Source organism: Rhinatrema bivittatum, chromosome 15 (assembly GCF_901001135.1).
Source record: "Rhinatrema bivittatum chromosome 15, aRhiBiv1.1, whole genome shotgun sequence".
NCBI lineage: Eukaryota > Metazoa > Chordata > Amphibia > Gymnophiona > Rhinatrematidae > Rhinatrema > Rhinatrema bivittatum.
The window spans coordinates 35,456,931-35,483,961 of NC_042629.1; the positions used below are offsets into that span (position 1 = coordinate 35,456,931).

Genomic DNA, 27,031 nt, shown 5'->3' on the forward strand with positions numbered 1-27,031 from the left:
GAGGAACACAGGAACAAGAACGAAGACTGCAACTGCTAACCTCAAGGAGGGAACCTCGTTGCAAGGCAAGGCGTAGTTCGGCTGCAGGGTTTAAATCCCTGCCGGCGTCTGACGTGTTCTTGGGGGCAGTGCCATCTTTCCCGCACTGGTCCCTTTAAACTTGAGGACCCTGCGCACGCACGCGCCTAGAGGGGCGGGGCCTGCCGGAGAGCATTGGCGGCATCTCCCTCGCAAGGGAGCGTCACGAGTAGGAGCCAGCCAGGCCGGAGCAGGCCTCAAGAACGCTGCCACGGATCGGAGGGGCCCGGAGGTAGGAGGGGGGACTGGAGCGCGGCCCGGAATCCTAACAGAAACCCAATGGCGGAAGGTCCTGTCTGAGATAGCTCAGATCACAAGGCGCTGCCCTACAGAACAGATGCTGGGGAAGACCCAGGGAGGAAGACCTGTCAGAGGGAGGGTAGATTTGCAGAAACAGACTGAGTTTGTTTTGGACGCTTTTTTTATTGTTGCCCATCTTCAGTATTTTTTGAACGACAGTCTTACAGTCTGCTTGGTGTTTGAGTATTTACTGAACTGATGTGCTAGAGCCCAGAGCAGACAGCCCCTAAGCATCTTGAAAAAACAAATTCCCCCCTCATGTGGGATCTCCTGGGAGGTTATGGGGCCCACCCTAGGCCATGAACCTGTCCATGAGCCCCTGTGCTCAGGACCTCTGCTATTACTGGCATGAGTAGCTTGGGATCTGTTTAATGTTGTAACCTGGATTGGCCACTGTTGGAGAAAGGATGCTGATGCACCCTCGGTCTGAATACCCACAAGCAGCTTATAAGATCAGAGCTGCATAGTGCCACGTTATTACAGTAGATTAAGAAACCAATGTTCCTTGGGAGTTACGGATGCAAAAGGAACCAAAACTCTCTGTGGATGACAGGGGCTTTTATTAAGGATAGCAATTCACTTTAAATTAATGTTTCTTAGATCTTATGGTATTGATAGTTGAAAAGAGCAAAAAACATTCAGAAGTACTAAGAACTATGGTTGAAGAATGTTAAATAAGCCTCCAGACTTTAACTATTGATACCTTTGAGAAAAATCTAGGTGAACATAACCTATTGATAGATCGATTTAGAGCCACACTAAGGTCTGACAAGGTATGTAAGCTTCGTGGAGGTGAGTCTGATTATAAATCAGGGACTATGTACACCTGGCAGGAAAATAAAAAACAACGCTTTGTAGCGAAACATGTTTCATTTGCAAACTCCTCAGACTCATCGGGATTGGATGAAGAAAGTAATACTAACAACATTGATCCTCAGCCTCCTTATTTTAGATTCAAATCATGACTTCCCGGCTCCCCCGCCGCACATATCAGGGCAGTCAATGGCAATCAGAGCAGCAGTGGTGAAGACCCAATACGAGATCTCAATTTAGTCAAAATTCAGATCTACCGTATTAAATATTTCTGGTAAGACGGTGTCTCAGTTTAATTGTCTGCTTCGGAGAAAGACTTTCTTTCATTCCTTCATATAGATATGATCCTTTCTGCTGTCAGATTAACTTGTTTAAATTGTTTCGGTTACTTCAAATTAAACTGTTTTTCTTTTGTCATCCTTCGGCTAAAATTGATATTTCTGTGATAAAAGAAAGCGCGGTGTCTTTTATAATCTTTCTAAAATTGAATGGGAAGCTATCCAGCAATTGTCTAAAGACCACTCTTCAGTGATCAAACCTGCTGGTTATACAAAGTAGCCTTCAACAGGAAGCTGAGGCTAATCGGCAATTATCTGATCAAACGTTTTATGAAAAATTAGAAGCAGATCCTTCACTTGAAATAATGCAACAGATTTCTGCTCTTTTGGATGAAAAGAAAGAACTTGATTTTTAGACTAATCGTGTGAGAATTTCCTTTTACAAAAATATCCAAAAATCCCAGTTTTTTATACAATACCCAAAATACATAAGAATCTGTTCCATCCACCTGGACATCCAGTCATCTCGTCTGTTCAGTCCCTTCTGGAACCTTTCTCTATCTTTGTTGATTCTTTTTTGCATGAAGCTGTGCAATCTGCTAAATCTTATATCCGAGATACCACACATATGTTGATTAACTTGGAGACATTCATTTTGATATTTCTTCCTGCTATCTTGTCCCTTTGGACATTCAATCTTTATACACAAATGTACCACAAGAAGAGGCTTTAACTATTGTAGAGATTGTTTTGAATAACAGACCAAGACCTCATTGAATCCCAACTGTTTTTTTATTATTCAGCTAGCTAGAATTGTCTTGTTTAATAACTATTTTCATTTTAAGGACACTTTCTACTTGCAAAAGCACGGTATAGCTATGGGGGTTAACAATGGCTCCCAGTGTTAAGAACATAAGAACATGCCATACTGGGTCAGACCAAGGGTCCATCAAGCCCAGCATCCTGTTTCCAACAATGGCCAATCCAGGCCATAAGAACCTGGCAAGTACCCAAACACTAAGTCTATTCCATATTACCATTGCTAGTAATAGCAGTGGCTATTTTCTAAGTCAACTTAATTAATATCAGGTAATGGACTTCTCCTCCAAGAACTTATCCAATCCTTTTTTAAACACAGCTATACTAACTGTACTAACCATATCCTCTGGCAACAAATTCCAGAGTTTAATTGTGCGTTGAGTGAAAAAGAACTTTCTACGATTAGTTTTAAATGTGCCACATGCTAACTTCATGGAGTGCTCCCTAGTCTTTCTATTATCCGAAAGAGTAAATAACCAATTCACATCTACCCATTCTAGACCTCTCATGATTTTAAACACCTCTATCATATCCCCCCTCAGCCGTCTCTTCTCCAAGCTGAAAAGTCCTAACCTCTTTAGTCTTTCCTCATAGGGGAGCTGTTCCATTCCCCTTATCATTTTGGTAGCCCTTCTCTGTACCTTCTCCATCGCAACTATATCTTTTTTGAGAAGCGGCGACCAGAATTATATACAGTATTCAAAGTGCGGTCTCACCATGGAGCAATATAGAGGCATTATGACATTTTCCGTTTTATTCACCATTCCCTTTCTAATAATTCCCAACATTCTGTTTGCTTTTTTGACTGCCGCAGCACACTGAACCAAAGATTTCAATGTGTTATCCACTATGACGCCTAGATCTCTTTCTTGGGTAGTAGCACCTAATATGGAACCTAACATTGTGTAACTATAGCATGGGTTATTTTTCCCTATATGCATCACCTTGCACTTATCCACATTAAATTTTATCTGCCATTTTGATACCCAATTTTCCAGTCTCACAAGGTCTTCCTGCAATTTATCACAATCTGCTTGTGATTTAACTACTCTGAACAATTTTGTATCATCTGCAAATTTGATTATCTCACTCATCGTATTTCTTTCCAGATCATTTATAAATATATTGAAAAGTAAGGGTCCCAATACAGATCCCTGAGGCACTCCACTGTCCACTCCCTTCCACTGAGAAAATTGTCCATTTAATCCTACCCTCTGTTTCCTGTCTTTTAGCCAGTTTGTAATCCACGAAAGGACATCGCCATCTATCCCATGACTTTTTACTTTTCCTAGAAGCCTCTCATGAGGAACTTTGTCAAACGCCTTCTGAAAATCCAAGTACACAACATCTACCGGTTCACCTTTATCCACATGTTTATTAACTCCTTCAAAAAGGTGAAGCAGATTTGTGAGGCAAGACTTGCCTTGGGTAACGCCATGCTGACTTTGTTCCATTAAACCATGTCTTTCTATATGTTCTGTGATTTTGATGTTTAGAACACTTTCCACTATTTTTCCTGGTACTGAAGTCAGGCTATCCGGTCTGTAGTTTCCCGGATCACTCCTGGAGCCCTTTTTAAATATTGGGGTTACATTAGCTATCCTCCAGTCTTCAGGTACAATGGATGATTTTAATGATAGGTTACAAATTTTTACTATTAGGTCTGAAATTTCATTATTTAGTTCCTTCAGAACTCTGGGGTGTATACCATCGGGTCCAGGTGATTTACTACTCTTCAGTTTGTCAATCAGGCCTACCACATCTTCTAGGTTCACTGTGATTTGGTTCAGTCCATCTGAATCATTACCCATGAAAACCTTTTCCAGTACGGGTACCTCCCCAACATCCTCTTCAGTAAACACTGAAGCAAAGAAATCATTTAATCTTTCCGCGATGGCCTTATCCTCTCTAAGTGCCCCTTTAACCCCTCAATCATCTAATGGTCCAACTGACTCCCTCACAGGCTTTCTGCTTCGGATATATTTTTAAAAGTTTTTACTGTGAGTTTTTGCCTCTATGGCCAACTTCTTTTCAAATTCTCTCTTAGCCTGTCTTATCAATGTCTTACATTTAACTTGCCAATGCTTATGCATTATCCTATTTTCTTCTGTTGGATCCTTCTTCCAATTTTTGAATGAAGATCTTTTGGCTAAAATAGCTTCTTTCACTTGCCCTTTTAACCATGCTGGTACTCGTTTTGCCTTCTTTCCACCTTTCTTAATGTGTGGAATACATGTGGACTGTGCTTCTACAATGGTATTTTTTAACAATGACCACGCCTCTTGCACATTTTTTACTTTTGTAGCTGCTCCTTTCAGTTTTTTTCTAACAATTTTTCTCATTTTATCAAAGTTTCCCTTTTGAAAGTTTAGCACGAGAGCCATGGATTTGCTTACTGTCCCCCTTCCAGTCATTAATTCAAATTTGATCATATTATGATCACTATTGCCAAGCGGCCCCACCATCATTACCTCTCTCACCAAATCCTGTGCTCCACTGAGAATTAGATCTAAAATTGCTCCTTCTCTCGTCGGTTCCTGAACCAATTGCTCCATAAAGCTATCATTTATTCCATCCAGGAACTTTATCTCTCTAGCGTGTCCCGATGATACATTTACCCAGTCTATATTGGGGTAATTGAAGTCTACTATATAAGAACAGTTAATTATTAAGTGCAACGAACTACACTTATCTCACAAATTAAACGTCGCATAGGTTATAATTTTTTAGATTTTTTTATGTGCATAGAATTTATCTGGAACAGTGGACCATCATAACACCCTTGGTTTTTTAGGCAGTAAGCCACACTTTCGAATCAAGAAACTACGCCAATGTGAACAACGTTGGATTTTTCAACTGCGCACAGTGACCCCTGGTGGTCTTAATAAAGAAATCGAGTGGATTCACTTTATGTGAATCCACACCTGTCAAATCAACACACACAGGTGCAGTATGGTGATCCTATAAAATCATGCCAGATCTCGCGGCAATTCAGTACAACGCCGACAAGAGGATTAGGCGGCTGAATGCGGTAAGAAGGAAATGTAATCCATGGGGAAAAGTGCCTTTTTTTGCTAAGCAGTACTTGTGCAAAAGTAATATATGTGTGGTACTAGTTCTATTTTTATCTCCATAGGTATTAAATACCATATGAACTGGATAGTAGCATTTAAATATCGAAGCTATCTTGGCGGGAATTAACCTTGCATTTTTTCAAGCCTAGACTCTACAACTTCCCGATCAGTCCCTGAAGCAGCGCAAATCGCGAAACGTACGTCGGACTGCAGGAGCTCTAAAGTGTGTGAGCACATTCAATCGGAAGTTCAACAAAAAACCCAGAAGTATTTTTCGCCTACAAAGCACGACAGCGCTGGAGATAATAGCGCGGCGGCACAGGAGATAAAGGTCGGAAGCGCAGCGGCACTCCGCACAAGTAAGGCAATTCCGTCTTAAATTTATTGCAAAGTAAAGCACGACAGCGCTGGAGATAATAGCGCGGCGGCACAGGAGATAAAGGTCGGAAGCGCAGCGGCGCTCCGCACAAGTAAGGCAATTCCGTCTTTGAATTTATTACAAAGGATTTTACTAATTATAAAAAGATAAAAAAGAAGGAGTAAGAGAACATTTGAATAAAGAAGACAAAAGACATTTAATGGACCGATGATTAAACATGACCCTGTAAGGTTGAAAGTGTGGCTTACTGCCTAAAAAACCAAGGGTGTTATGATGGTCCACTGTTCCAGATAAATTCTATGCACATAAAAAAATCTAAAAAATTATAACCTATACGACGTTTAATTTGTGAGATAAGTGTAGTTCGTTGCACTTAATAATTAACTGTTCTTATATAGTGGTGTTCACGTATATACAGTAATCGAAAGATAATGGCACACCCCAAATGGAGTAACATTCTCAGCTTTTCAGATGATCAGCTGAATGATGCGTTACAGAGTGAATCTTTGTTTTCTGATGGCTCAGATACAACCATCAGTACATCCTCAAGTTGGACTGAACTAACAATGCTACATAAACGGTGGATACGCACAGAATTACATGGAGTCACCATGGTTGAATATCTAAAACATCAGCGTATCCCACGAGGGCTCAGAATGGTGAAAGAACCTAAAATCTATACTGAATATCCGGAATTCTTAGAACAATGGTCCCATGTACTTAATAAATGCTCAATGGACCTAATGTTACTAATTGTGAGTCAGACACGTAAAATTTCCCAAGAAATAAGACAACAATCAGACACCATGTTGGAGTCCTTAAAAAGCAAGATAGCATTAGATCTATTTGACACCACCTTGCAGGAGTTTAAGCAGTCAATGGAAAAGTTCAAGGAAGAAATTAAGATATCTAAGATTGAAAAATTCCACAGGGATGAAGGGGATTACAAACAAGGAGTAATTTACCCTTGGTTAAATCAGAAACCCAGGAAAGTCACCTTCAACACCTCAGATAACTCATCAGGAAGTGATGAAGAACACCCTTTAGGAGATGCTTCAAAACCCACATATCAGAGAGGACAACGAGGACAAACATACAGAGGCAGAAGGAGAGGGTCCCGAAATTACCAACATACCGAGTGGAACCGACCGAGAACCAGGTCGCAGTACCCTTCCACCAAACAAACCCCGGGACAAACGGATTGGCCACTGCATCAGCAGTGATTAATATATCGGGGAATCCTCTGTCTGCACTTGAAGAAAAGGTACTAAATAAAGGTTTAAATTTTGTGCCAACTCAAAGACATGATCCATTTCAGTTCCGCTGTGACTTTCACAAATTTATTCGACAGCTCCAAAGAAAAATTTACTTATCTCAATCTCCTACAGTAAGTCCATCACTAGCCATTACTCCCATTGTGAAACTGAAATCGAAATGGAGTCCACCTCCACCAGGAGATGCAGCCATCAATACTTTTTCCACATTGGTGTTGCATGAAGTTGAAAATATAGAAAAATCACAACATCATTCCTACTTTAATCTCACTAGAGAAGAATCACAGGCACTACATCAATTACAAGACAGACGTGATATAGTAATAAAACCAGCTGATAAGGGAGGTGCGGTTGTAGTAATGAGTACTGAGGCATACACACAAGAAGCACTACGCCAACTTTCAGACAGAGCATTTTATCAAGTACTGGAAGCAGATCCCACGGATAGTATACAAGCGGAGGTATTACGTATAGTAGAGCTTGGTTTCCAACAGAAGTTCCTCACAAAGAGTGAATGTGATTTCCTCATTAATAAATACCCAAGAATCCCAGTATTATATATAGTACCAAAGATTCACAAAAATCTGCAAACCCCACCTGGAAGACCCATCGTCTCGGCGAAAGAATCCGTTCTGGAACCTATCTCTATTTTTTTGGATAAACTATTACAGCCATTTGTGTCACAATCATTTTCATACATTAAAGATACATCTCACATGCTCCAATTCTTGTCTACAGTCACCTTATCCAATCAAAGTCTGTTGGTCACCATGGATATTGAGTCGCTATATACAGTAATCCCGCAAGAGGAATTGCTCACTGTAATATCAATGGTCTTAAAAAAACGCCCATATCCTCAACGGATACCTACATCTTACATCATTGAGTTATTGCATCTAACGTTGAGTCATAATTACTTCTCATTTCAAGATAAATTTTATCTACAAATTCGGGGAACGGCTATGGGAGCCGCCATGGCACCAGATGTAGCGAATCTATTTGTATCAGCCTTTGAAGACCAATATATACAACAAAACCCATGGTCATCATCTTTGAAACATTGGAAAAGATATATAGATGACGTGTTCATCATATGGGAAGGATCGCAAACCTCCTTATTGGAATTTCACGCTTGGCTTAACTCGCAGAATTCATGCCTAAAATTTACTATAAATTTTCACCATCAAAATATATCATACTTAGATATCCTTATAACTAAAAACGAAGATTCTGTGACCACCACTCTGTATCGAAAACCAAGTGACCGCAACAATCTCTTAAGATTTGACAGTTTTCACCCTGCCACATTTAAGTTGAATTTACCCGTAGGACAATTCATGCGAATAAGACGAATATGTACGGACAACTTTGAATTCAAAAAACAGGCCCAAGCATTGGCAGATAGATTCTTGCAGCGAGGATACCCTTTATCCAGTGTTAAAAAAGCTTATCGCCGAGCCCTCTATTCAAACCGGGATTTTATGTTCTTGCCAAGATAGCGTGAGGATTCGAACCAGCAGACCTTGGTGATAAGACATACATTGGCCACCCCAATGATTAGTAGAGCCATTCGGAGACACTGGTCAATCCTCCAAGAAATCCACCCAACATTTAAGGAACCCATTCGGATAGCATATTCTCGAGGCAGAAATATAAAAGATCAGGTGGTCCATTCGAGTTTCAATGAACCGGTGAACATACTGGACCCCATCATAGATTGTGTAAATTGTGCTCATTGCACTTTAAAATCTCCACAGACCACTATCACACTACCTTCAGGTCAGATAGTGGGGTTGCCTCAAACATCATGTAGATCTTCCTTTGTGGTATATGCTATCATTTGTCCATGCCCACTGATTTATGTGGGCATGACTAAACGTCCGTTTAGAATTAGACTAATGGAACATAAATGTTGTCTCAACACTGACCGGTTGGAGGAACCTTTAGTTGCACATTTCAAAGAATACCATCACAATTTTCTAGACATTAAATGGACAATTTTAGAAGTAATTCACCCACACTGGAGAAAGGGAGGTCGAATCAAGAAACTACGCCAATGTGAACAACGTTGGATTTTTCAACTGCGCACAGTGACCCCTGGTGGTCTTAATAAAGAAATCGAGTGGATTCACTTTATGTGAATCCACACCTGTCAAATCAACACACACAGGTGCAGTATGGTGATCCTATAAAATCATGCCAGATCTCGCGGCAATTCAGTACAACGCCGACAAGAGGATTAGGCGGCTGAATGCGGTAAGAAGGAAATGTAATCCATGGGGAAAAGTGCCTTTTTTTGCTAAGCAGTACTTGTGCAAAAGTAATATATGTGTGGTACTAGTTCTATTTTTATCTCCATAGGTATTAAATACCATATGAACTGGATAGTAGCATTTAAATATCGAAGCTATCTTGGCGGGAATTAACCTTGCATTTTTTCAAGCCTAGACTCTACAACTTCCCGATCAGTCCCTGAAGCAGCGCAAATCGCGAAACGTACGTCGGACTGCAGGAGCTCTAAAGTGTGTGAGCACATTCAATCGGAAGTTCAACAAAAAACCCAGAAGTATTTTTCGCCTACAAAGCACGACAGCGCTGGAGATAATAGCGCGGCGGCACAGGAGATAAAGGTCGGAAGCGCAGCGGCGCTCCGCACAAGTAAGGCAATTCCGTCTTAAATTTATTGCAAAGTAAAGCACGACAGCGCTGGAGATAATAGCGCGGCGGCACAGGAGATAAAGGTCGGAAGCGCAGCGGCGCTCCGCACAAGTAAGGCAATTCCGTCTTTGAATTTATTACAAAGGATTTTACTAATTATAAAAAAGATAAAAAAGAAGGAGTAAGAGAACATTTGAATAAAGAAGACAAAAGACATTTAATGGACCGTTGATTAAACATGACCCTGTAAGGTTGAAAGTGTGGCTTACTGCCTAAAAAACCAAGGGTGTTATGATGGTCCACTGTTCCAGATAAATTCTATGCACATAAAAAAATCTAAAAAATTATAACCTATGCGACGTTTAATTTGTGAGGTAATTGAAGTCTCCCATTATTACCGCACTACCAATTTGGTTAGCTTCCCTAATTTCTCTTAGCATTTCATTGTCAGTCTCGCCATCTTGACCAGGTGGATGGTAGTATACTCCTATCACTGTAGTCTTCCCTGACACACAAGGGATTTCTACCCATAAAGATTCAGTTGTGCATTTAGCCTCATGCAGGCCTCATGTTGGACTCTATGCCATCCCGGACATAAAGCACCACACCGTCTCCCATCATCACAATTTATTTGTTTCATACTTTTCCAGCAGGAGAGCCCAAAACATGTTACAGCAGATCAAAATATATATTGAGAAAGGGTATAACATTACAGGGACAGTACTGAGTAAGGCACATAAATAATAGAATACAATGAAATAAAATGAAAAGAATAAATTAATAACACAAATTATGTAATAAAGGATGGGAAGTGAAGATGTGTTCAGATGCAGGTTTTATGATAGTGACACTGTGCGAGTGTTTTAAACTCAGACTCACTAGCAAGGGGATGGGCTGTCGGACACAGAAGGCGGTTTTGATTAGCCATGTTTTGAGGTGTGTCCAGACGAACAGTAGATGAGTTGCCAGTCTGGTGTTGAGTGCGGGAGCCAGTCCTGAGTAGATCCTCTCTCTGGTCCTAGTGAGGCTTTACGCTCTTAGAGGTGAATTTTTAAGACCAGCGTGTGAGTGCACATGTGCACGCATGGACGCAGCGATTTTATAACGCATGCGCTTATACGTGCGCCTGTTATAGAACCGGCTATACGCACGTACATGTTTATTTATTTATTTACTTATTAGCTTTTATATATCGACATTCATGGGTACATCATGCCGGTTTACAATATAAGTGAAGGAGGAAATTACAAAAACCAGGGTGGGGGGAGAGGGAGCAGATAGGAAGAGAGAAGGGTCGAGAGAAGAGAGGGAAAAACAGGAAGAGGAGAAAAAGGAACAGTACCTGATGGAAAACAACAGAAGAACATAATAAGTAGCATTGCAAATTATACACTCAATAAGGGAACCTTATACACCCTGGATAACCTTATATAAATTATATACTCCAAAAAGTATTATATACAATAAGAACAAAAGGATTATATACAATAATATACATTATCTTTAACTAGTACATACAAGAGACACTATATATGACATTACAAATGCTGCATCTATCGCATGAGTGTGGGGGAGGGGGGTTTAGTAGATGCGTGCGCCAATGCAATTATCCGTTTCCCCAGTTCATTCCCAGTTCACCCCAGGAAAGGAAAGGATTTCCTAACCCCCCTCCCAGCTAACATTTACCCTATTAGCCCTGAGCCTTCAAACCCCGCTGTCTCGCCTGGTTTTATACATTTTATAACTTACACACCATCCATAACAGAAGTAAAATTATGCAGTAGGGTGCGAGCTGGGCCTAGTCGCATGCATATCTCTTGGCCTTGGCGTGTGGAGGGCTTTTAAAATCGACCAGGTAGTGATGACTCCATTGGATGCATTTGTGGCAGTGACTGCAGAGGGCGAGAGGCCGTATCATGTTTTAGTTGTTGGCTTAGGTAAAGGGGGAGGGGGGGCACAGCCACTTAGGGTTCGGGGACGTAACGTTAGCCAGAGCAGGGAGTTTAAGATTTGTGTGACCTTTTCAAACTGTTTTGCATTCAGCAGGATACGTGCTGCCATGTTCTGTATGAGATGTAAGGGGCCAGCTGGGGTTTTTGGAGTCCTGATGGAAAGCGAGTTTTGTTCATCAAGGTGGGAGATCCTGCAGGTTTGGAGGATTGCAGCAAAGGCCAGGACCTCTAAGAAGGGGGTGGAGATGGTTGATGTCGCTGTGTTTAAAAAAGGATTGGATAAGTTCTTGGAGAAGTCCATTACCTGCTATTAATTAAGTTGATTTAGAAAATAGCCACTGCTATTACTAGCATCGGTAACATGGAATAGACTTAGTTTTTGGGTACTTGCCAGGTTCTTATGGCCTGGATTGGCCACTGTTGGAAACAGGATGCTGGGCTTGATGGACCCTTGGTCTGACCCAGTATAGGCATGTTCTTAGGTTCTTAAGGAAGGCAGCCTTGGCTCAGCCTGGACCTGACCTTTGAAGGTGAGCTTGGAGTCCTAAACCTCCTACCTAACCTGCCTCCCTTTTACCCTATCCGCCACGACCCCTAAAACCCCACTGACCAATGGTGTAGCCCAAACTGGGGGGGGGCCCACGGTTAACATGGCTGGGCAGTAGGCATACAGGCCTGAGCCCTGCTAGTTGTGCTCTTATCCATAAATAATGCCTTAGAGTGCACCGACAAAGAATTTCTAAGTGGCCTACAACAGCTGTTACGCATCATGAGGGCAACTTTCAAATATTTTACATTAATTATTTCAAGCACTTACCAACATTAACATTGTCTTATTCATCTGTATTAATGTTATTGTAGTTTTAAATACATAAGAATTTCATGTAAAAAGCAAAAAACCATAACATTCAGATCCAAACGTGTAATAAAACAAATATCAATGGATTTTTTCTAGAAAGGCAGAAATCATCACAACTACAATAAAATAGCACTAATCATAATCATAAGAACAAGTGCAGAGCAGAATTAGGACAGATCACTTTACAATTTATTTATTTATTTATTTAACAGTTTCATATACCGAATTTCTTGTAAGAGTATACAAATCAATTCGGTTTACAATGTAACAGAAACAGGGCCTCATAGAGTGCAATTACATTGAACAAGGGCATACAGAACTAGGATCATGAAACTGGTGAACAAACCAAGGGTATAACTCAAAAACTATGTTACAAGGCTAGTAGGGTTGGGATTAGGTTTGAGACCGTGTTGACAAAGGACTTTGGGATTGGTCTTTGAGCTGTACAAATAGTGATCAATCCAACATGCAAAAGAAAAACGAATTCAAATTCTGGTATCACCTCAGCAAAACAAAATCCTTCCACTGCTAAACACTTTGTGAAGTGAACAAACCCCTGCAAAAAATAATAAAGACCCCTAGAACCTTGTCATTCCATACAATCACAGCACTAACTCTTAAGCATCAAACAGCACTCTTATTTATAAAAGGCAGCAATACAAATATTGCATCAGGCCCCAGAACATTAATACACCACCTATGGACAAAGCGAACAAGCTGGGCTGGTACAGATCCCTACAGAGAAAATCCACGCTAGCAGAACACAGACCCACCCTTATCTAACAGAGAAATAAGGGACTGCAAATTAGAAACCAAAACATGCAGACAAACCAAAACAGAAATCGTGAGAAACTCGACTCTGAAAAGTGGAACTCTAAAGCAAATACATAAGAAATGCACCGACCCAAAGATGGCAGACTCCAATTGCTAAAAAAAATCACATTTTAATTTTTTTTTTTAACCTTTGTCTGATATTTTTGTTTTTCTAATCAGTTGGTCCTGGTCTCTTTTTCCACTTTTCCCTTGTCAGTCTTTTCGTAATTCTTCCTACAGTGTTACTCTTCTATTTCTTCTCTCTCCTCCTATATTCTTCCCTTCCTCCTTTACACACACACACACACACAGACTCTCGCTCTCACATGCTCTCTCTATTCTCACAAACAGGCTCCCACTCTCCTAATAATTCCTAACATTCTGTTTGTTTTTTTGACCAACGCCACGCATGAACAGATCCTTTCACAGTATTTTCCACTATGATGCCCAGATCCTTTTCATGAGTGGTAACTCCTAATATGGAATCTAACATCTCTCTCTCTCACACACATAGACACATACACACAGGCTCTCACTCTCAGGCTTCCATATGCAAACACAAACCCCCATCCTCTCTCACACTCATCCACCTTTACTCTCATACACACACACATGCGAGAAATGACTCTCACATCATTCTCTCTCTGCCTACCTTGTTCTTGCTCCTTCCCTTTCCCCTTTCCCCCTTCCCTCTCACTCACCCCTTTCCTTTCCCCTTCCCTTTCATTCATTTCTTCACTTCCCCCTTCCCTCTAACTCAGTCCTTCCCTTCCCTCTCATTCCTTCTCTTCCCCCTTCCCTCTCACTCATTTCTTCCCTTCCCCTTCCCTCTCAGTCAACCCTTCCTTTTTCCCCTTGCCTCTCACTCCTTCCCTTCCCTCTCACATCCACCCTCTTTCCTTCCCTCTCACTCATCCCCTTCCCCCTCATTCACTCCTTTTCTTTCTTCTCACTACTCCTTCCTTTCCTTCCTTCTTTCCACTTTCTCCTCCTTCCCTTCAATTACTTCCCTCCCCTCTCACCACCTTTCCTCTGTCACTCCTCTTCCATTCCCTTTCCTTCCCTTGCCTCTCACTCACCCCTCCCCTCAATCACAACCCTCTCCCTTCTCTTCCCTTCCACTTATTTTGCTCAGTTCCTTTTACCTCTTCTCCCTTCTCAATAAGAAGAAAGTGGAGGTAAAGGAAGCTGAGTGAGTGAGGTAGATGGGAAGGTGAGGGAGTAAGACATTCTCACCTCTCCCTTACCTTTCACAGCCTGCCTCCCTCACCTCCTGTGCTCATCTTCGGCCCACTGGAAGTGATACCCTTGTGGGCTGTTCTTTGCTAGGCCGCCGTCGTCCTTTTCAGCCTGCGGGGGGGGGGGAGGAGGGGGGTTGTGGATCCCTCGCAGGCAGATGTTCAGTGCGCCGCGGGGGGTCTGCTCATGTGCCTGCAGGCGGGTGGGATCCCCGTGGGCAGGTCCTTATTGCACCATCAAGGGTCTGATCCTGTGCTTGCGGGCAGGTCAGCACCTTGCTGCTGTGGAGTCGGGCAGCTCTGTTTGGGTGGGCCTGAGCCCATAGCGGGTAGGCCATGGCCCACCCAGGTCCACCTGTGGCTACACCTCTGCTGCTGACTACCCTTGGTTTTTTTTTTTTGTTTGTTTCTTACCCGCAGTCCGGAGCAGCAACAGTTTACATGGTCCGGTCAGCTCCCGGCACGCGTTTCAGCGGGTCCAGGCCTAATGGCACTGTCCCGGCCCAGCCCTTTTTCTTTTAGCCCTTCCAATGCAGGTATCGGGTTATACGCTCGTGCCTGTGGGCGTCCGAACATCTGCCTGGCACATGCACGTCTCCCCAATTCTGCGCATGAAGGCCTTTTAAAACTCGGCCTTAAGAGAATTGGCGACTTAAAAGGAATATAAGGAACGGTGACCTTTAGGGTGTAACTGCTGCTGTTGTTGTGACTTACAACTTTTCCATTTTCTCCATTTTTCTGTCACCACCTCTCCCTGGCTGAGCAAACCTATGCACCCTGCTCTAATCACTATCTTTACCCTCTAAAGGCCGGTACCCACCAGGAAATAAACATTTGTTGTTTGATTATGGTTTTGGCGTGAGCTCCATCTTTCTGGTGTGGTGTGGTTTAGGTAAGGGTCATAGCAATGTTAGGGGGGATCATAGAGGGGATTCTGCTAAGCTTGAGATCCCTATCAAGCTCAGGCCTGATGTTCACCCTCCTTGCCTCTGGGCCTGGGTCCACTACACCATCGGCTTGACCCGCATTCCCTCTGAACCCCTTTTCCTGAGAGATTACCACTCGGCTCCCCCAAGTGCCAGACCCTCTCACATTTTATGCGCCCCCTTCCAGGTTGGGGGTTATATCTTTTTAACGGTTCTCCTTCTGTGCCCCACAGGATGACTGCTTGGGTGACACAGGTCCCCTCGCCGTCAGATGGCTGGAGGGGAAGATTACTCGGAGCCTGAACCCTCTCACACTGATCCTGCTGGCTCAAGGTGCCACCCGACTCGGTGTTGTTCTCATCAGCATGCGCCTTCTGTGCAGAGAACTTCATCCTGCAGCTCCCTGGCCAAAGCACAGCGATTCCAAAGTGTAACCGGGTCCCACTAAACCTAGCCCTTGTTACAATATACCCCGCACCTACATCTCACCTCACGCGAGCACTGAACTCCAAAATCAGGAAAGGACTGGAGAGGAATGGGACTGAGAGCGGCTTACCCTGGGCTGAGAAGAGGAGGAGGAGGCAGAGATGAAGCAGTGCAGGCATCGTATCTGAATCCCCATCACACACTGAACTGCAAGAGAGAAAACGCTGAGAAGCAGGAAAAAGAAAAGAGGAAGGAAGAGAGGATGGGTGAGATGACGAGAATAACCCTATCTGATTGCAACATTTCCTTGGCGAGATAGCACAGCTGTGAAAAGCACATAAGCTTCGTGGACTTGTACAGCCATTTCCAGGTAGCCAACACAAACGTCAGCTAAGTAGAAAGATATCCCTCCAGCGGTCTTTAGCACTAAATTCTAGTATAATACATTTCCAGAAAAAGAAAATAGCTTTTAATAAATGGCGTGATTAATTTGATCTTTTTCCCATGTATTAGTTGAGACTGCATGGGGCTATCTCAGATTTTGATTCAGGGGCCTGAAGAGAAGTTTGTAATAGCGAAATTGTTTGGTAGTATTTAATACTTTAATTAGAATAACCTAGAAACACAGACACTACAAGAAGTGGGCTGATTTGCACTTGGAACCACAACCCAAGAAATGACAGGAAACAACTAAAAATAATCACTCTGCGTCCCCCACCCTTTGAAGATCATGGCAATAAATGGTTTTGATTAATATGCGCCTAATAATCAGCTCTGCTGGACTAGTTTGTTTATGTAAAATTAACCAAAATTTTATAAAGCAAGCCTGCTCCTTTCAGGCACTGTTACAGTCTACTCATTGGAAAAGGTGAATCCCTTTGATTTGGTATTTTTATTGTATGTATGTGTGTATATGTGTATATATGAGAGGGTGATGGTGATGTGTGTGTGTGTGTATATATATAATAAAAGGGTGTTTATGTCTGTCTGTATGTTTGTGTGTGTATATGTGTATATATGAGAGGGTGTTTTTGTGTGAATATGTGTATGTGTGTGTCTACGATGGAGAGTGCCTGTGTACATGTGTGCACGTGTGTGAGAGTACCTGTATATCTGTGTGAGCGAGGTTAGAGCTTGTGCACCTTCCTTCAATCTATGACAATCTCAGGAGGACTGGAAATCTAAAGTTCCCAGGTACGGAGAGTGGGAGATTTTTTTTATCCTTGTTAGTTTTAATTATTGGATGTGATGCATCTTCTGTTTTGAAATATTTAATTAGTGTTTAGAAATATTTTAAACATTTTTATATGTGTTTTTAATTGGCTAAATTTATCAGCAGATTTGACATTCTTTTTATTGTATTAATGTTTTATATTTCTTAATTGTGTTTGCTTTGCTTACAGTTTGTCGTCTTGTGATTCCCAGTTCAGTTTTTGGTGAGAGTCTATCTGTGTTCTGCTTGTGTGACTGAGGCTTTAGGTATTCTGCTAGCATGTAGTTTCTATGTAGGGATTTATAACAACCTGGCTTTAATCTGTTTTCCTAATAGGAAGTGTATTGGTGTTTAGGGTCTGATGTAATATTTGCAGTATGGCTTTTTCATAGGTTGAGTGCTGGCAATTATGATATGGATGATATGGATGGCTTACTATGAAAAACCAAAATTTCAAATATTACAAGAGGCCCTAAAACACCAATACACCTCCTATTAGGAAAACAGAACAAGCCAGACTGATATAGACCATGCGAGGCGCTATCTTAAATACACATTGTTGTGTGCAATCTTCCTTGCTGTATTGGCGGTAAATTTTGCACACAAAAAATGTGCCTACAACTGAGGATAAAACTGCACTCTGCCAAGCGCTCCTTATTACATTGGTTTCTAAGTGTCCCTATTAATAGTAAGCAGTAAAAACCTTCCTCTCCCTTTAGTGATGTGGGTGCTCATAGGCTCTTAGCTGCAGTGAAACACTGTCATGTGACAGGAAGTCGTTATTCCTGCTCTCCTAAACTTTTGATTTTTGATCATAGGAAGCCTTTAACAAGTATAACATTACAATGTTACATGACATTTGTGTTCCAACTTTGTACTTGTTTATCTGGACAGTCAGACACTATAAGCTAGATAAAATGGAGAAAGAACTGGCCCACAGGGTCCTAGAAACATATCTAGAACAATGACAAGACTGGTTGACATTCCATCTAAAATTATAGAAAACATTTTTAGAACAGACACAAGATTGCTAACCTGGCAAATTCCAAGGAAATATTTACATATGAGACGAGGATTAATTAACATGAAGAAAGACAGCAAGCTACCATACAGCAATACAGATTTGTTTATAATAGATAGCCAATCCTAGAAATTTTGACAATTATGTACCCTGGTTTAGGAGTTGGAAATATAGAAAACATAGAAATGACGGCAGAAGAAGACCAAATCGGTCCATCCAGTCTGCCCAGCAAGCTTCACACTTCTCTTTTCTCATACTTATCTGTTTCTCTTGGCTCTTAGTAACCTTAGGTCCTATTTCCCTTTCACCCCCTCTATTAATGTAGAGAGCAGTGATGGAGCTGCTTCCAAGTGAAATATTAAGTTTGATTAGTTGGGTAAGCGGCAGCATAGCTCTCTGCTGTTGAAGCAGAGAGCAATGCTGGATATGCGTGAAGTATTAGTTTTTCTTCTCCCCTGCCGTTGAAGCAGGGAGCTATGCTGGATATGCATTGAAAGTGAAGTATGCCTTGAAAGTCACATTAACTATCATCAAATATTGAAAAGCCTAATAATTGGTAATTGAATAAGCCTAATAATTGGTAATACCTATAGCCCATGAACCCATCCCTGTTTTGGTTTTTTTTTGTTGTTGTTTTTTTTCTTTTTTTAATTGGGAGATGGCAGCCCTCCATCCTTCCGCTCCGTGAAGGTGGAACACCAACCACTGGCCACTGGCATCCCGCTCCATGAATGCCTCTGTGGCTACTGCCGCTCCGTGCAGTGTTTTGCTGCCTGCTCTTTATACGTGTCCTCTAGACCTGATGGATCCACAGTGTTTATCCCATGCCCCTTTGAAGTGCTTCACAGTTTTGGACTTCACCACTTCCTCCAGAAGGGCATTCCAGGCGTCCACCACCCTCTCCGTGAAGAAATACTTCCTGACATTGGTTCTTAGTCTTCCTCCTTGGAGGCTCAGCTCGTGACCTCTGGTTCTGCTGATTTTTTTCTGACGGAAAAGGTTTGTCATTGTCTTTGGATCGTTAAAGTTTTTCAAGTATCTGAAAGTCTGAATCATATCACCCCTGCTCCTCCTTTCCTCCAGGGTGTACATATTTAGATTCTTCAATCTCTCCTCGTATGACATCCGATGAAGACCCTCCACCTTTCTGGTCGCCCTTCTCTGTACCGCTTCAATCTTGTCTCTGTCTCTTTGTAGATACGGCCTCCAGAACTGAACACAGTACTCCAGGTGAGGCCTCACCAAGGGCCTGTACAAGGGGATAATCACTTCCCTTTTCTTACTCGATATTCCTCTCTCTATGCAGCCCAGCATTCTTCTGGCTTTTGCTATCGCCTTGTCGCATTGTTTCGCAGACTTCATATCATTAGACACTATAACCCCAAGGTCTCTCTCCTGCTCCGTGCACATCAGCCTTTCCCCCCCCATCGAATACAGTTCATTCGGATTTCCACTCCCCATATGCATGACTTTGCACTTCTTGGCATTGAATCTCAGCTGCCATATCTTCGACCACTCTTCCAGTTTCCTTAAATCCCTCTCATTCTCTCCACTCCTTCCGGCGTGTCCACTCTGTTGCAGATCTTAGTGTCGACCGCAAAAAGACAAATCTTACCTTCTATCCCGTCCGCAATGTCGCTCACAAAGATATTGAACAGGACCGGTCCCAACACCGATCCTTGCGGTACACCACTTAAAACCGCTCTCTCTTCAGAGAAAGTTCCATTTACCATCACACATTGTCTTCTGTCCGTCAACCAGTTTGCAATCCAGTGTAAATATATACCAGTGTAAATATACAAGTGTAAATATATACAAGTGTAAATCCTATATAATTCTTTGTTATCAGTAAAATCATTGGAAAAGGAGTTTATCCTGGTACCTTGTGTGGCACCCTGCCTCTCCATACTGTACCTTATTTATTATTTATATTTTACAGCATTTAATAAAAATCTTTTGTCTACAGCTGTTGGTTTTAAGTATTATTATTTCAATTAACCATAACAAGAGTGCCTGGCTTTAGAATGAGCTTCAGTACATTATGGGGCCGATGCAATACTGTGCGCTAGCCGCTGCGCACAGTTTAACACATGACTGGATACATATTTTGGAGGCGCGTCCAAAATGTGCATCCAAATTACCATGTAGCCAATAGCGCCCATCACTTGTAAATTCATGTAGATGAGCTATTAGCTAATCCCCGTGATCCATTACATTTGCCAAGCGGCCAATGCCCCATTGCAACATGGCAAATTTTGTGCCATTGAAAAAAAAAGAAAAATCCTGCTTTCTGTGATTCCTCCTAATAGCATTGTAGTGATACTAAGTAGGAGGAACCAAATAAAGCAGAATAAAAAAAAAAAAAGTCTTTAGAAAAAAAAAGTCTTGATGCCAAAAAGGCGCCAAGAGAACAAGATACAAGGTCCAGGCAGCGCATCCTGCGTGTCTATGCCAGCAGCAGATGCTCGTAGATTGACAGCCATCTCTCCTGGGCACGAACATTTGTCCCTAGCGCCTCCTTTTTAGCGTGAGCTCTCATTTAAATAATATTGGATTGCGCGCCCAGAAGAGGTGGCTGGGTGCGCGTTAGGAAGACGGGCACTCAACACTGAGCACCCGTTTTCTGCGCACATTGTGCTATGAATCAGAGACTCTGCCTATAGTGCCTGGGAGCGCTGTGAGGGAAGGGGGAGGGGATTGCAATTCCTGAGGTGTGCAATAGTGCTGTAATACTGCATGTTGTGAAAAAACTGTGACAAGCGATCACAATGTTATTGTCCCCGAGGTCTCGTCTCCTTTGCAATTACAGCTGCTGGTGTCATTTTTTCCTCTCACACGCAGGCACCGGTGGGAGCCACTTTTGGGTTCAACATTGTATGCTTTGGTCTTCAGATCCTTTTCTAATGTTCTCTTGACGCCTTTTTGCTGATGCTCTTAATCTAGAGAGAGAGAATTTCTCTTGTTAGATAAAAGTGTATTAGAGAGGTGCCTGGTGTGATTTATACAGTCTGAGCATTCATTTCCTAAAGGGATGCCCCAGAGGTCGAGAGGAGTCCTAGGTGATGGCCTGACACCAGAGAGTCCTCACAATGATTCCTGCCTCAGTGCCCTGCTCTTTTTTATTTATTTATTATTTTTTTTATTTAAAACTTTTCTATACCGTTGTATAGTGGAGCACCATCACAACGGTTTACAGTTAGGCACAAATATGTGGTTTCTAATTTATCCAAAGGGTGCCATTATTATACGGTAACATAGTTCGATAATATACTCTAAATGGGAAAGGGTGTGATTACCATTTACTATTAACTGGTCTTGGGGCTGGCAGCGTGTTGTCTTCACCCTGAGTGAGTGAGCATAGGCAGAAGGTAGTTTTAATGCAGGTTTATTCCTTTACATCAAATACATATCATGCTGCTGCTGCTTAAGTAGCCCTCATAGCCCCTGGGAGGGAAGATTAAACAGGATGGAGTCAGTCCAGAGTGTGGCTACTGAAATGATCTATGAACTTCATTGTAAAGCATAGGAGGACAAAGATCTAAACATGCACACCCTAGAGAGGAAAGGCAGGATGGGCGATATATGATAAAGAGATATTGAAATACCTCCAAGACTTTCATGCACAGGAGGTGAGCTTTTATCAATGGAAAGGAGGCTCTAGAACGAGAGGTCATTTGATGAGGGGGGAAGGGGTAGACTCAGGAGTCATCTAAGGAAATATTTCTTTATCGAGAGGGTGGTAGATGCATGGAACAGGCTCCCAGTGGAGGTGGTAGACACAAAGATGGTATCTGAATTCAAGAAGGCATGGGGCAGCACAGGGGATCTCTGAGGGGGTGGTAGGGATTGTAAAGCTGAATATTTGGTATGAACAAGCAGACTTGATAGGCAAAATGGGTTTATTCTGCCCTCACATTTCTCCCTTTCTAGGATTTGTCCCAGTTACTGCTCTTTTGTGACATCTAGTGACCACTCCCAGAGTGGCATGTAAGGCTGGCCCTGTAAAAAGCAGCATCGTGCTTTCTCAGCCACAAGAAACCATTGTAGTATTTGCAGTGATTCATAAATTATAGGATAGGCTGAGGTGACTTCCTGACAGAGGAACGAGTAGAGAGGCCTTCTGGGACAGATAAATGCTGCACAATGATACAACATAACTAATACAACAGGGATAACGTGATTGTATGGATTACATTTTTTATTGTAAACCACCTTATGGTGATTAGCGAAAGGCAGACAATCAAGTTTGCATAAATACATGAACTACACACACACACTTACTCTTCTCTCGTCTGATCAAAATGCAATAAACTATCCATGGCACGGAGAGAGCAGAGAGATACAAAGCTCCCCTCACAGGCAGGGCCTGCAGATGATTCTGTGCTGAAAAGGTTTCTTCTAAAAAAAATCCAAAAAACAAAAAAGAGCAGACAAAGACAAGTTATTAATAGTATTGGCATCACAGTGGAATTATACATTAAAGCAGTGGTTCTCAACCTTTTTTCTGTCATGAGACACCTGACAGACGATGCTCACATACGTGTCATATCACATACTACATTTAACAGCTATACTAAAAACAAAAAAATCCTAGATATTTTAGTGTTGAAAACTATGCAGGAGAAAGATAACATAGTCTTTAATTTCAATAACTGCTTATAAAATATCATTATTAAATGTCATTTTTTCACAAAAACTGTAATCTTTGCTTACTGCATTAGTGAGAAATCCGGGAGTGATATGCAGATGCAGCACACGGTTTTTGGATACTTACAAGCTCTCGTGCATTTAACTATCAACCTCAGAAAGTTCTGACCTATGCAATACAAAGTGTCTCGTGTGTGTCTTTGTAGATGCAGAAGCAGAATGATCCTTTCAGCGTTATTAAATTCAACAGGAGGGACAAATCTGTCACAGGGGCTGAGGCAGAGCATGAGCAGTATATAAGAATTGCTGTTCCATTTATATGTCTTTTATGTTCTGTGAGTCTCACACTTTTATGATTTATTTGTACATTGCTTAATATATATGTATAGGCAATTCATATATTTTAAATAAAGCTAAAGAGACACTCGGTGAAATTAAATGATAAATATATGAAGCTTAAACATAATAGTGCTGAGTCTTACCTTGTACTTCCAATAGAAACCAAAATTTAGCCACAAAACGCCCCTGGTAGTTGTACAATTCAGCACTGTAATATCCAGAATCCTCTCTGCTTATGTTGGATAACTGGAGGCTCCCGTTTTCGTAGCCTTTGCACCTGTGCTTATAGACATTCGAACAGATCCGAACACTTCCTTTGAATTTAGCTACCCTTGTGCTGATATTCTTCCGCCAGTCAATAAAGCACTCAGACGGAAGGCATAGGTACGGTGATGTCATGTCCAAGATAAACTCAACTTGGCCTCCCAGAGCAGCGTACACTGTCACATTTCCTCCTTCTGTAGGAGCCGGGGAACCTGCAAAAAAATAAGTGCTGAGTCTTCCCTTGTACTTTCAATGGAAACCGAAATTTTGCTACGGAGGCATCAGTAAACTCCTCGTTGTAATATCTGAAACCTCTCTGCTTAGGATGGATACCTGGAGGCTCCCATTTTCATGGCCTTTGCATCTGTGTTTATAGACATCCACAAGGTCCAGTCACTACCTCTGGAATTAGCTACCCTTCAGGCCGACTCTTTAAATTTGCTGGGCCGGGCGCACTGTTTAACAAGGGTTTGGCCGCGTGTTTTTGAGGGGTGTCTATTACCCCTTATACTGGAAGGGGTTTAGCGCCTCAAAAACACACGGCCAAACCCCCTGAAAACTAATAGCGCTCATCACATGCAAATACACATTGATGAGGCTATTAGTCAGTCACCCCTGATTCAAAGAGTAAAATATGTGGCCAATCCACACATTTTCGCTCATAAATTATTGCCTCTTCAAGTCTGTACATTAGACACCCACCACTGCTACCAAGCCGCGACAGTCTCAGGATGAGTGGAAATCAAAACTTCCCAGGTGTATTCATACAGGGATTCAGACCAGGTTTTTAATCTCCATTCATGAGCATTCTGGGAGTTGTCTGCCTGATTTATTGAGGCAGAATTTAGGACTACAACACCCAGAATGCTTGGGGTTGGGACTGTCTGGAAGCGTTCATGATGGATGGGAGTCAGGAAGTGGACTCAGAACATACACCACCCACGCTTAAGATATTTATTTAAAACATATTTAACACCCACCACTCCAACAATCATGGCGAGATACAGGTGCAACACAAAAAATAAAAAATCATACACTCAAGAGACTGAACAAAGGACATAGCAAATATAAAGACTAGCTCATACAGCCAGAAAAGTGCTCATCAGATTTCAAAACGGAACAGAAGAACATGCAATTTTAAAACACTGCACTGTCAACTAGAGAAAGCTTGTTTGCATAAAAATGTCTTTAGATCCTTTTTAAACTGTTTAGTGTCAGCTATGAGCCGAAGATGTTCTGGCATGGAGCTCCTCATTATGGGATCAGCCACCAAAATGACATGCTCATGCCCCTCTGCTTGATGTTTGGTGGGTACTGCGAGTTGGGCCTTGGTTTGCTGATTGCAGAGTTGGTTGTGGGTTAATATACATGAAGAGCAGCGCCCAGCCATGTGGAATGGTTGTTTGAAATGATTTTGTGTAAAATTGTTACAATTTTATATTGAATTCTGAACCAGAGTGGTAACCAGTGTAGCATGCAAAGAGTTTGTGGTATGCGGGTTACCCCACATAGGCTGAACTGGCTGATCCAATCCTGGTTTTGCCCTATTGCGAGGAGCTGTAGTTCTCATTTTTCCCTTTCAATTTCCCTATGAAAATTAAGAACATAAGAACATAAGAAATTGCCATGCTGGGTCAGATCAAGGGTCCATCAAGCCCAGCATCCTGTTTCCAACAGAGGCCAAAACCAGGCCACAAGAACCTGGCAATTACCCAAAGACTAAGAAGAACCCATGCTACTGATGCAATTAATAGCAGTGGCTATTCCCTAAGTATAATAGCCATTAATGGACTTCTCCTCCAAGAACTTATCCAATCCTTTTTTAAACACAGCTACACTAACTGCACTAACCACATCCTCTGGCAACAAATTCCAGAGCTTTATTGTGCGTTGAGTGAAAAAGAATTTTCTCCGATTAGTCTTAAATGTTCTACTTGCTAACTTCATGGAATGCCCCCTAGTCCTTCTATTATTCGAAAGTGGAAATAACCGAGTCACATCTACTCATTCAAGACCTCTCATGATCTTAAAGATCTCTATCATATTCCCCCTCAGCCGTCTCTTCTCCAAGCTGAAAAGTCCTAACCTCTTCAGCCTTTCCTCATAGGGGAGCTGTTCCATCCCCTTTATCATTTTGGTTGCCCTTCTCTGTACCTTCTCCATTGCAATTATATCTTTTTTGAGATGCGGAGACCAGAATTGTACACAGTATTCAAGGTGAGGTCTCACCATGGAGCGATATAGAGGCATTATAACATTTTCCGTTTTATTAACCATTCCCTTTCTAATAATTCCTAACATTCTGTTTGTTTTTTTGACTGCTGCAGCACACTGAGCCGATGATTTTAAAGTATTATCCATTATGATGCCTAGATCTTTTTCCTGGGTGGTAGCTCCTAATATGGAATCTAACATCGTGTAACTACAGCAAGGGTTATTTTTCCTATATGCATCACCTTGCACTTGTCCACATTAAATTTCATCTGCCATTTGGATGCCCAATCTTCCAGTCTTGCAAGGTCCTCCTGTAATGTATCACAGTCTGCTTGTGATTTAACTACTCTGAATAATTTTGTTTCATCCGCAAATTTGATAACCTCACTCGTCGTATTCCTTTCCAGATCATTTTATATATATATTGAAAAGCACCGGTCCAAGAACAGATCCCTGAGGCACTCCACTGTTTACACTTTTCCACTGAGAAAATTGACCATTTAATCCTACTCTCTGTTTCCTGCCTTTTAACCAGTTTGTAATCCACGAAAGGACAGAAAGAAGGAGCCCGTAGGAGCCTGGGCCGCTGGGACTTAGGCGAACGGTGATGCCAGTAGAGGTGATGAGGGGTCGAGGCAGGCAGCAAGCAAGAGGCATCAAGAACAGGCAAAAGTCAGGACCGGAGGAGCAATACCTGGACAGGCAGGAAAGACCTGAACTGGAACAAGGGCGGAACCGGACTGCGGAATCCAGGAATCAGGGCTGGAACGGAAGCAGGAACTGAAGTCAAGAATCCAGGAACCAGGGCTGGAACTGAAGCAGGAACTGAAGACAGCGAACAGCAGAGAGCCAAGCGGCTATCCAGGGCACACAGCAACTAAGCACCCTGAGGAAACCTTGTTGCAAGGCATCTAGAAGGGGCAGACGCCGGCCTTAAATATCTGCTGGCGTCTGACGTCAGGGAAAGGGCTGGGCCGCCGAGAGGCGGGAAAGGCCCTTTAAATTCAGCCCCTTCATGCGCGCGCGCGTCTAAGGGGAGAGGAGCTGCCTTCAGCAAACCGGCGGCGTCTTCCTCATGGAGACGCCGCCGCAGAACAGAACAGAACCCCGGCCCGAGACCTGGCAGACTATCGCGGGGCTTCCGGCCCTGAACCCTGAGGGAACAAGGTAAGGTCCCGGGCGCGAGTGCCGCGACCGGGGCCGCACCAGCTACCCTTGTGCTGATATTCTTCTGCCAGTCAATAAAGCACTCAGACTGAAGGCATAGGTATGGTGATGTCATGTCCAAGATAAACTCAGCTTGGCCTCCCAGAGCAGCGTACACTGTCACATTTCCTCCTTCTGCAGGAGCCAGGGAACCTACAAAAAGTAAGTGCTGAGTCTTCCCTTGTACTTCCAATGGAAACTGAAATTTTGCTACGGAGGCATCAGTAAACTCAACACTGT

The 27,031-nt window shown here is 42.4% G+C and overlaps 1 protein-coding gene across 1 annotated transcript in view; it reads right to left on the reverse strand.

Annotated features, from left to right (window-relative positions):
- Positions 1-16,235, reverse strand: part of LOC115076489 — a 49,141-nt gene extending 32,906 nt beyond the window's left edge. The window contains exon 1 of the mRNA XM_029578032.1: positions 16,018-16,235. Within this exon, the coding sequence (XP_029433892.1) occupies positions 16,018-16,066 (49 nt within the window). The 5' untranslated portion in view covers positions 16,067-16,235. The remainder of the gene's footprint in view (positions 1-16,017) is intronic.
- Between the last annotated feature and the right edge of the window lie 10,796 nt (positions 16,236-27,031).